At 42.1% G+C, this 12,089-nt stretch overlaps 1 protein-coding gene across 1 annotated transcript in view; it reads right to left on the reverse strand.

Moving 5' to 3' along the window:
• LOC308321887 (alpha-2-macroglobulin-like) overlaps positions 1 to 11,611 on the reverse strand; it is a gene marked incomplete at its 5' end in the record, with an annotated part of 32,252 nt that extends 20,641 nt beyond the window's left edge. Inside the window, 9 exons of the mRNA XM_080772983.1 lie at positions 983 to 1,210; positions 5,152 to 5,382; positions 6,095 to 6,233; positions 6,734 to 6,818; positions 7,452 to 7,623; positions 8,386 to 8,403; positions 9,338 to 9,390; positions 10,125 to 10,281; positions 11,441 to 11,611. Coding sequence (XP_080629109.1) covers positions 983 to 1,210; positions 5,152 to 5,382; positions 6,095 to 6,233; positions 6,734 to 6,818; positions 7,452 to 7,623; positions 8,386 to 8,403; positions 9,338 to 9,390; positions 10,125 to 10,281; positions 11,441 to 11,611 — 1,254 coding nt within the window. The remainder of the gene's footprint in view (positions 1 to 982; positions 1,211 to 5,151; positions 5,383 to 6,094; positions 6,234 to 6,733; positions 6,819 to 7,451; positions 7,624 to 8,385; positions 8,404 to 9,337; positions 9,391 to 10,124; positions 10,282 to 11,440) is intronic.
• Positions 11,612 to 12,089: the final 478 nt, after the last annotated feature.

Below are 12,089 nucleotides of genomic sequence, written 5' to 3' on the forward strand. Positions count from 1 at the left end.
TATAGTAGGGAGGATTATCACAACAAAACAAGAAATAATTGAATTAAGTGAAATCACTGAATATACCTTTAATCAAAAATATTACAAAGAAATCCAATTACCGGTCCAAGGTTTAATTTGGATATTCCAGCATGCCAACTGATTACAAGTGAAACCAGTAAAGAATGTATGCTGAAAACAGACTTCCCTGTTTCTAGATGTCAAGACGTGTGAATCCCTTGACTCCTTCAAAACCGCTCTCAAAGGGCACCTAAGCACGGCTGCAATTTGAAACGGGCCCCCGTAAAATCTGAACCCCCACCGCCCCCCCCCCCTTTTTTTCCCCTCACTGTATATGTTTCTTTTCCTTTTTTGCTTCCTTTATGATGAATTCCTGTTCTGTTCTTTGACTATATAGAAGTGTCTATTTGTACGTCTCTAAATGTTTTGATGAATTGAACATGGTTGGACCCTCTTGTAAACAAGTGTAATGCTTCATTGGGTCGTCCACTCCACTCACAGTTAAAGGGACACAAAAATATATGTTAATGACGTTTAGGAGCTTCCTGGGGGTCTTTATGTGTGTAATATGTGGTTTTAGATATTTTAGATTGTAGCAGTGAGCCTGGTGTCTCTGATGTCATGGACACTGGGCTCACTTCCTTCCTGGACTACATGTTGTCTCAGTAAGACAGCTCTCCCCCTATCCACAAGGAGGAGCAGTGCACCAAAGAATTATGGGAATTGTAGTCCAGGAAGGTAGTGAGCCCAGTGTCCATGACATCAGAGACAACAGGCTCACTGCTACAATCTAAAATATCTAAAACCACATATTACACACATAAAGACCCCCCAGGAAAGTGATCTAAAGCTTCTAAACGTCATTAACATATATTTTTTTGCAAAAAGGGTGAAGTGTCCCTTTAACAGTCTTTGTATTGAGTTTGTGCTGTAATAATTCTGCAAACTGTTAAATAAAACAATCAATCAAAAAAAAACTCACCAGGTACATCAGGTCCACGGGTCCTACAGCCTCTCCCACGATGGTGTAATGGACGCCGATGAGGTTCTCCACGTTGCAGAACAGTGGGTTCTCCGTCTTCTGGACCTCCAGTGAGCTCACGGTCTTGGTGTCGACGGTGGCCTCCTGGACCAGGGACATCTGATGGCGCCCTTCTTCATAGTGTGGAGTTCTGTATCCGGGGTACTCTATCGTTGGTGTAGCGCTGGCCTTGATCACAGCAAAGCAGAAAGGAAATAGGATGTTATTTATTTTTTTATTTTTTTCACTTCATTTTTATTGAAGGAAGAACAGACACAAACAAAAACTCAACTAACAAGACAATACAGGAAAGAAAAAGAAAAAAAAGGACAAAAAGTAAAAAGGCTGCATTTTTCATATTACAATAAACATTCAATGAAATTCTATTGCAATATCGCTAGGCTGAGAGAAGAGATTCCACTTTTCCCATTTTTTATAGAATTTATCCTCTTGTAGTCTCAGTATGAATGTTAGTTTTTCCATAGAATACAGTTCCTCAATAATGTCCATCCATTGATCTTTCGTTGGTGGGTCCTGTTGGTACCAGCGTCGTGTGATTGCTTTTTTACTTGATGCCAAGAGGATCTTGATTCAATATTTATCATGTGTTAGAAACTCTTCAGGGATATTTCCCAACAGTAGAAAAGAAACAGACAGAGGTATCTCAAAACACAGAATGGTCTCCAAAGTGGAGTGAATATCCTGCCAGTATTTCTGAATTTTAGGACAAGACCAGAAAAATAGGATGTTATTTTAACCCTAGAACACTATAAAACACGAGTGATTTTCAGCCAGACAATTTTATTTTTGTCATTTTTTTATATAATGTTGCTGATGTCTGGGGTGGGTGGGTTTTTCCCAGTACCTTCATGATGCTCAGTGACATCATAGAAGAAGGTAGGTTTGTTTCCCTGTGTTCGGGTGATAGACAAAAATCCCATACACCCACAATGGGATTTTATTTATGGGATTTATTTCACTGGACATTCTCCCACGAATGGGTGGACTAAAGGAGAAGTTCCCAGCTCTTTTTTTCTTTTTTAATGATTTAAAAAAAAATAACCCACGTTTTTCACATAATATCTAGGCTATTTGTTTTTAGAAAGGTCTTGATGAAATATTAAACAAGAGTACCTCAAGGTAACATGTATTCTGTACTAAGTATCTTTTTTTAGTATAGTTTAGTGATGTGTTTTCCTGGGTTAAAGGAATAGTTCACCCCCAAAATGACTTAGTTTTTCTTTTTTCAATAACTCACCCCATTGAGACTTCAATTCATGGATATTGTTCCTGTTTTTGTTGCATTCCTAAACCAATAATGTGATGACCAGCAAGGATTCCCTATGGAGACACAAAGAGTCTCCTTTGTGTCTCCATAGGTAACTGTAGCCTCTGCACAGCCAGTCATAAAATTATTGGCACAGGAATTACCCCTTTACTAACCGATTGTATTGCGAAATATTTCCTATTAAATTGCAGATTTGTGTGTGTGTGTGTGTGCGTGTGTGTGTGCGCGCGCGCGCGTGTGTGTGTGATGTGTGTAATGTAGCCTAAATAAAGAATTGCAAATGAGAGCAAACCAAGGTTTCAATCAATCCGATATATTTTCGATACACGTATCGAGGGTGAACTCTACTGAACTCCATCTTGCCCCATAATCTCTCCTCTAGTGCCACCCTGTCGTCTATACTTACGGTAGTTTGTTTGTGGTCGTTATCCTCAGCTGCCTGTGTTAATTATTGACTGTACATTAGCTCTCTGTGTATTTAACACAAACCCTTAGATAAAGTTGGGTCACCGTGCTCACTGTCCGCTCCATGTCAGTGGAGGATTAACAACGCTTGTATGCCAAACCTTTTCATGTCAAGGACCCCCAAATTGACACTAAATAGCCCGCAGACCCCCATTTGAAAAGACATGCCATGTAGGGACCCCCTAACAGATTTTTACGGCTGTAACACAGAGATTGTCAACCAGTTTAATTTCAAGGACCCCCCCAGTTTGACATGCATTATTCTACAGACCCCCCATTTAATGGCATTTCTGTCTCTGGGACCCCCAGTTTATATTGTATAATCAATGTCAATTAACGGGTTCCATTTGGTTCCATTTGTACACTCTCAGAGTTAACAGACCCATAAGGGTCCATTTGGTTCCAAACTATCATTTAGCTGGGCACCCCCCTGGAACTCCCTCAAGGACCCCTGGGGGTCCCCGGAACCCACTTTGGGAACCACTGCTGTATGCAATGCAGCAGTGTTGTTTTCGTCGACTAAAACTAAGACGAAATGTTTTCGTCGGCTACCTTTTTCCACTGACAAAAACGAAATGGAAACTAAATGAAAACTAAGCTGTGATGACTGAAACTAAGACTAAATATACTGACAATTTAGTCAACAAATAAAAACTAGACTAAAATGTTAGGAAGGGACTATAGTGGACAAGAGATCCAGCATAAGTCATTTTACATTTGGTTTAACATGCGGAAAATAGCTGATGGGCTATTTTCAGCAAGTGTAAAATGAGCCATTATGACGGCATCAAGGGCCGCCAAAACACATTTTAGTCGACTAAATCAACAGTAGATTTAGTCGACTAAAATCTCATGACATTTAGTCGACTAAAACTAAACTAAACACTGACAAATTCCAGGTGACTAAAATGTGACTAAAACTAAGTGAAAGCTATTCAAGAGACTATGACTAAAACTAAAATAGAAACTTGCTGCCAAAAACAACAATGCAATGCAGCTAGTCTGGCCACTTTGCCGTTTCACGTCCAACAAAATAGGGCGAACTTTGCTCGGGAATGTCAGTGGGTGAGTGTGTGCTGTCGGGTGCCTTTTTATGTCAATGCTCTAATCTTCCTCGGGATTAACCCGTTTAGGCCTGACTAAAAAAAGAATCTTCTAAATCCTGACAGCTTTCTGAAATACCTACTGTATGTTTCTATGTCAGTGGTGTTCAATATTTCATGTCAAGGACCCCCAGAATTATGGGTAATTGGCCGCCGACCCCAGTTTGAAAATATGTCGTTCCAGGGACCCCCCCCCCTCCAGAAGCAAAGATTTGAGTTGAAATTGTTCGCTCTGAAAGAATATTATATATATTTTGTTTCCGGCAGAAAAAAAAAACTTTTAGTTACTCCGCTGCGCCGTCTACCGATATTGCCCAGAGAACTGCCCCATAGAGAATAATTTTCCTCCGGTGAAAAAAAATCCCTTTCTGGCCAAAAAGTACAGTTTATACGTGTGGTGGGGGGGGGCTCCGAGTGCGTCCACTAAGGAAAGTAGGCTTTCTAATTACCGGTACACAACTCGCCTTTGTTTTGGTGAGTAGCAAAAACTTTCTTTTTATTTACGCTAAAGAGTAGAGGCTGGTCTGCATTCATGCGAGCGGCGGAAGTTGAGAGTAAAGCCCGACACACACCGGCTGCGTCCCCCGCGCGGCGCCGCGCGGCGCGCACAGCCGCCTCCATTATTTTCAACGAACCTAACGCACACCGGCTCCGTCCGCTGCGCGGAGCCGCGCCGCCCGGCGCGCCGATAGAACACAGTTCTATTTTCCAGGCGGCGCCGCGCAGCAACGCGCCGCGCCGCACACGGTCGCAGACGGTGTGTGGTGGGCTTAACATAGCTCTTACATGAAACGCATGAGAGCTATATATGGATCAGAGCTAAGTTAGGAGGTGCTAGTCCTACATCTGCCGCAGCTTGTTGAACGCCAACGCTGACTTACTTTGAGGTCTGGTCCAGGGATGGACGTACTCACTTTGAGGTGGATGTCCCCCCCTCATGTCTGGTCCAGGGATGGACGTACTCACTTTGAGGTGGATGTCTCCCCTCATGTCTGGTCCAGGGATGGACGTACTCACTTTAAGGTGGATGTCCCCCCTCATGTCTGGTCCAGGGATGGACGTACTCACTTTGAGGTGGATGTCCCCCCCTCATGTCTGGTCCAGGGATGGACGTACTCACTTTGAGGTGGATGTCCCCCCTCATGTCTGGTCCAGGGATGGACGTACTCACTTTGAGGTGGATGTCCCCCCTCATGTCTGGTCCAGGGACGGACGTACTCACTTTGAGGTGGATGTCCCCCCCTCATGTCTGGTCCAGGGTTGGACGTACTCACTTTGAGGTGGATGTCTCCCCTCATGTCTGGTCCAGGGATGGACGTACTCACTTTGAGGTGGATGTCTCCCCTCATGTCTGGTCCAGGGATGGACGTGTCGTAGGAGAAACTGGCCACGCCGTCGCCGTCAGTGGTGACGTTCACGATGCTAACCGGTGACCATCTTTCACCTCCAAACATGTACACCGTCAGCCCAGGAATGGCCGTGTCGTTCAAGTAAAGGGCTTTGACCTTGAGAGAGTTGGAAATACAAAATAACGTTATATATACACACACAGAAGAATGCATTAATATATTATGGCCAGTGTCGGATGTGTGTAGAACTGCACTGAAGTAGTGGCTAAAAAGCATTATATAATAGACTTACTTTTCCTTTAATCACCGATTGGTCCTCATACACCTTGGGTGTTTCGATAAAGGAAAGTTTTCCAATAACATAAGAGAGCGAGATCACTTTCCCTTGAGGCTGTGTAATACCTGTCAGAAAACAAATACTAATAAATAATAATAATAATAATAATAATAGTGTAATACCTCTATGTCACTTATAGTGTGACACATTTCATGAGCAACCGATTCTCACGTCATTGCTTGAAATTGTTCCAACCAGTGTGAAGAAAGACTTGCCTGTTCCATCCTCCTCTACTTTAGCGTTGAGATGCAATTCGTCGTTCAGAAGCTTTTGTGCGTTTTTGGTGAACGTTGACATTTTGAAAGTAAAGGTGGCGCAGCCTGTCTTGTCCGTCTGTAAAGCATACAAAGAAAGTACAAAAAAGTTAAAAAAGTAGAACTAAACAACTAAAACAAACACATTATACAACTCGCTCGCACGCACGCACAGACACACGCACAATCTCTGTGTCATTTTTTTGTTTTACTGTTGTCTTATACTGCACAAAGGATGTGGTGGAATAGTTGGTTCATTAACATCATGTCATGTCACCTTTTTACTCTCTATATGACAGGGTGCAGCGAATTCGGGGACCCCCTCTGGACCCCCCTCTGGGATGTACATGTTTCTCTGTATGGGTCGACACAGCTCCATGTCTGCCTTGCCGGGCACAGGCTGGCCATAAGTATACCTGGTAAACACAAGGAGTAAACATAATCTGTGTTTTCTTTTTTTACCCAGGGAAGTAGCTGAGCGCACAGGTGCTCATTTTCAGCAACGCCCTGCACATAGAAACACACAGACACAGACACACACAGACACAGACACACACACACACACACACACACACACACACACACACACACACACCCCCCCCCCCCCCCCACCTCAACTGTGTACCTTTTGTTCAGTCGATTCTTCTAAAATAAAATCCGAAAAGAAACATGATTTGTTTTTGTCAATATTTCTGCTTCTCTAGATTACTCACTGTAATCCAGATGTACAGTAAATCGCTCTGGATTAAGAGCGTCTGCTATGAATGCCCTAAATTGTATGGCATGGTAAACACGAGGTAAAACATCAAATGTGTAGAAATATCACAACACATATCTCCCCCATATCACTAGTATCCCATATCCAAATATTTTACAGTACATTTAAGATAAGAGTGTAGCATTATACGGCACTTACGTCGCACAAACCTCCGCTGTGAACTCCGCCTGTTGAATGCTTATCTCATCGGGTACTTCTACCTTCACGTCGAATTTGGGCAAGACTGGGAAGACATTACAATAAGCACCGTTTACTGTCTGTCAAGTCACAAAAGGTCAATATGATGATGACACACAAGGCCAAATAAATGTAGACATAATATTTAGACATGATATGCTTAGAAGAATCCTTCGATGTTACGTGAGATGTGTTTCAGGATGAAATCTTGAAATACATGCAGGTCTTCCTGCCAGTATTGTTAAAAAAAAAAAACAATAATTGTAATTCACCTTTAGCTAAGACCCGCCCCTCTCCCACTTAGACACTCCCACTTGGACACTTTCCAGCCGGGGCTCATTCATTCCAATGTAACTATCATGGATTTTAACACATTAAATACTGATTTTTGGAACCGGACCTTCAAAATCTCTTCCAAATCCGTCAACAAGGCCTTCCGTATGCACTGGAAAAATAAGTGCTTGGCATTTCTTTTTTTAAAACAATGTTTTATCATAATAGGAAAACTATTGTTGGAGAGGTTTGTCTCTATAAAGCCATGTTATGCTTAGCTGTGATTGGACCATAGCAGTTTGGGGAGGCGGGGCTTAGCTATATAGGTCAATTGGAGCCTTACAGTTTGGCCACTCGGAGAATAAATGTCTCCCAAAACGAACGACCTCCAAGCAGCCTCACGTACCGTATTTCTCCACCTTGAAGTAATGATCTATCTCCCTGTTCATCTCAGTGTCGTGAACGATAACCTTGTAGGTTCCTTCACGGGCCTCGGGGTTCAGAGAGTAAGAAAGCTGCAGAATCTTTCCATTGGCTGTTTGGTTCACCCACTGTCCAATCCGGTTGTGTCTAGCATCCTGTTCAAACATACATGTTGGAGAGGAGAGGAGAGGAGAGGAGAGGAGAGGAGAGGAGAGGAGAGGAGAGGAGAGGAGAGGAGAGGAGAGGAGAGGAGAGGAGAGTTTTCACTGACGGAAACTACATAAGAACGAAATAAAAACTAAGCCATGATGACTAACACTATGACTAAATATACTGTCCATTTTGTCGACTAAAATCGTATGATATTTAGTCGACTACAACTAGGCTAACACTAAAACATTCCGGGTGACTAAAATGTGACTAAAACTAAATTAAGTGTCAGTCCAAAGACTATGACTGAACTGAAATAGATATTTGCTGCCAAAAACAACAGTGGAATCAGCAATCAGAACCTATAAACCAGGTTTATAGGTCACAAACCGGTTGGCTTATGTTGCTGTTTAAACTTGAATTAACTCTAAACTTTAAAGTATAGTTTTCAGCTGTTATTATTAGCATGAAGTGAATTGTAAATTATTTAATCAAAAGCACGCATAGTTGCATATTATGAAATAGCATCAGTATGAATAAGAAAATAATCTGAATCTTTTTAGAATAAACTATGACCAGGTTGATTGATTTCAATCAATCAATCAATCAATCAATCAATCAATTAATCAATCAGGTAGGTAACATGGTAGGTAACGTTCACCATTCATTCACACTGTGGATACAGTATGAACATCAACAAAACTTAAATGCAATGTGTTGTGGATATTATTATTGTTACTGTACATATTCAATACGGCGAGTCTTACCTCAATTTCAATATTGTACTGCAAGGAGAAAAAAGAAAAACAGATATCTGTTAAATAGAAAGCTATTCTCCAAATCAGTCTCACTATCACATACAGTACACACACACACACACACACACACACACACACACACACACACACACACACACACACACACACACACACACACACACACACACACACACACACACACACACACACACACACACACACACACACACACACACACACACACACACACACACACACACACACATCATTTTCTAATTAAAGTTTCATTGTCATTAACCAATTCTGACCCGAGATCAGATTCTAAAAATGCCTTCTACATCCTGACAGTTTTCTGAAAAAGCCATGTTTCTATGTCAGTCGTTCTTCGATTTTTCAAAGATAGCAGATCTACAAGCTCGTAGCCGAGTGGCGCGCTACGAGCTATTTTTCAATAGCTAAAGCATAACGTAATGCTAACACCAAAAGGGGTTCCGGCCAAAATGGGTTAATATAAGAGATGCTGCATTGATCTAACTTAATCTAATCTATTTTTTTTCCTCCTAAATCCTAATACATTTTGATGTAACAGGTGGTCTATTTGTATGTGTATTCTGTGTAGGTTTCTATTTGTTTTGCACATGTAACGGGGAGGCTCCACATTGAGCTGTTTGCCCAGCCAGGAGGTTAAACATAAGAGGCATGTCATGGATATGATTTAACCCATTCTGACCTGAGATCAGATTCTAAAAAAAAATCTGTTTGAAAATGAGTTTTCTGAAAAAAGCTGTCAGTCGTTCTTTGATTTTTCAAAAAATAGCAGACCTACAAGCTCGTAGCGCGCCACTCGGTGGCGCGCTATGAGCTTGTAGATCTGCTATTTTTCAATAGCTAAAGCATAACATAGTGCCAACACCAAAATGGGTTCCCGCCCCCAAAATGGATTTAAGTAGCGATCACTCACCATCTCATCGATAGGCGTGAACTTGGTGTCCATGGTAACAACTCTGAATTTCACTGCAATAAATGCCATTTAGATTAGTTAAAGATCGTGTATATTCCCACGACACAGGAATTGACAGGGATGAGCATGAATGGTGAATATGGCACTGACTGCTGTTGGCTCAAAACTGATGTGTAATTCCTTTCAGACTTAAAAGACAGCGTTATGTACACGCATCCATTATTCCATTTACCTGTATGTAATATATATGTATCCAAATACATTATGCAAAATCTGAGCTATAGTCGTTGACTATCCACTATTTTCAAACATGCATGCTACTGTTGTACACTGTATGGCACGTTGTGTCCATGTTATGTGAAATGTTGTCTTGTTGCAGTTTTTGTTTTGTTGTTTTGTTGTTATTTTTGTCGTTTGTTTCTTGTTTATCTAGGAATTGTATTGTTTTGTCTTGTTTTGTTTTGACAGATAGTATGGCATATTATCACAGATAGTATGGCATGTTATCACAGATAGTATGGCATGTTATCACAGATAGTATGGCATGTTATCACAGATAGTATGGCATATTATCACAGATAGTATGGCATGTTATCACAGATAGTATGGCATGTTAACACAGATAGTATGGCATGTTATCACAGATAGTATGGCATATTATCACAGATAGTATGGCATGTTATCACAGATAGTATGGCATGTTATCACAGATAGTATGGCATGTTAACACAGATAGTATGGCATGTTATCACAGATAGCGTGGCATGTTATCAAAGACAAGTGTTACCTGTTTGTCCGGGGAGGTAGATCGGTTTATCCGTCTGGATGAAGGTCATGGGGTTGTAGGGTTTGAACATGATCTTCCTGACCTCTCTGGACAGGAACGTCTGGCCTTGCATCACCACCTCCAGACTCCGCACCAGTTGATTCTTCACCGCTGGAGCCTGTGGAGGATACAGAATACAGATGAACGAACGCCTTTGAGATGTCATCCAGAACGCATGTGTGTTGTGATGCAGAAATACACTATTGCATGCATTTCTGATGGTAAATGGTGCATCTATATATAGTGCCTTTATCCAACATAGATTGTGCATTACATTCACCCATTCACACACACATTCACACACCGATGGCAGCGGAAACCATGCAAGGCACCAACCAGCGCATCAGGAGCAATTAGGGGTTCAGTGTCTTGCATCAAGGACACTTCGACACTAACTCTGGGGGCAGTGGCGTGCACAGATATACACTAGGGGGTGCTAGAGCACCCCCTGCCCTTTTGGCAATGTGCCCTTTTGAAAAAAAGAAAAAAAAAGAAAATGATGTATTTTTTTTGTACAGTGTACGTACACTAGTATGTGGACCATTGTGACATTAATCAATTCTATAAATATCACACTATTAAAACACTATCAGTGCCGGAAGTGCTTCAAAATAGGAGCTCTGGGGTGCCGGAGTTGTCTGAGCACTTTTACTCTGAAAGCAATGAACCGGGAAAAAAAATCCTAAAAAAGTTGACTTTACAAAGTTGACCTTACATTGCGATCATTTTAATTTATACGATATATGATCCAAAAAAGCGTTCATATTTTGCGGGAGAGACGGATGAGGAGCAGAAATGAAGCGCCAGCATATCGATCCGTTCATCACCACGGAGAGCGCCCTGGATTAGGAGATAGGAGTCATTCTTTCCGCCGCGCTAACATGGGAGTCAACGGCAAGCTAATAATTGCCCAGAGCGTTAGCATACGGCAGCCGAAAGTCGAACGGCCAAAAAAAAAAAAAATAGGAAAAAATTCTGAATATTCTTATCTCGCCCCGTATCATTGAGGATGCGCACCGACGTCCAAGGCATCGAATCCTTAAGACGGCCTGAGGCGTCCTATGTAAAAAATGTCTTAAGGCAACCGGCCGGTTCCACACGCTGCCCCTTTCTTTCACTGGAGCACCTGCCCCTCTAAATGTCTGTGCACGCCACTGTCTGTCTGGGGGAGCCGCCCACAGGGTTCGAACTGGCAACCTTGCGGTTCTCCATCATCCAGCCACTCTACCGCCACCGCCGCAAAATTGGGAATGTCCTAACAAAACGGCGCAGGTGACCTGGAACGTTCCACAGTGGTGGAAGGGTTTGTCCGAGGTCTTCTGGAGGAGTGTTCTGTTGGTGTCGTGGACCAGCACGACCGTCATGGTCAAAGTCTCGTTGGGCTTCAGAAAGTCCACGCAGAACGTGGCCTCAGAACCCGCCTCTATGACGGCAGGAATGGTCACCATGTATTGCCTATATGTATAATACAAAGAGAGGGAGATAAAAGGAAAAGGAAATTGTAAAATAACAACAAACTCTTCCTAGAACAAGCTATACAAAGTCAGTCACGCATTCAAATCACATCCAGTGATTGTGACAAAGATATTTATGTTCTACCAAAAATAAAAACTAGTATGGGAGGCCGATCTTTTATTTCTAGGGCAGTTAAATTATGGAACTCATCACTATAGCTGAGATTGATTTTATTGATGCACTATCATGTTGTGATTTCTGTTAAGCTTTGTTTTTTAGTTGTAGTTTCTGTGTTGGTATCAGGTTTTCAGCTGGCTCAGGGGAGAGGACGACCCTGCCATGCATAGTCCACCATAGATAGGTGAATGAACTGTATCTGTCTGTGGGCAGGCATATGCTGTGCCTGTGTGTGCGTGAGTGTGTGCGGCTGTATGAGTTGAGGATTAGAGGTATAGGTATTTTTATTATGTT

This window comes from Protomyctophum bolini (genome assembly GCF_963924005.1).
Source record: "Protomyctophum bolini genome assembly, chromosome: 9".
NCBI lineage: Eukaryota > Metazoa > Chordata > Actinopteri > Myctophiformes > Myctophidae > Protomyctophum > Protomyctophum bolini.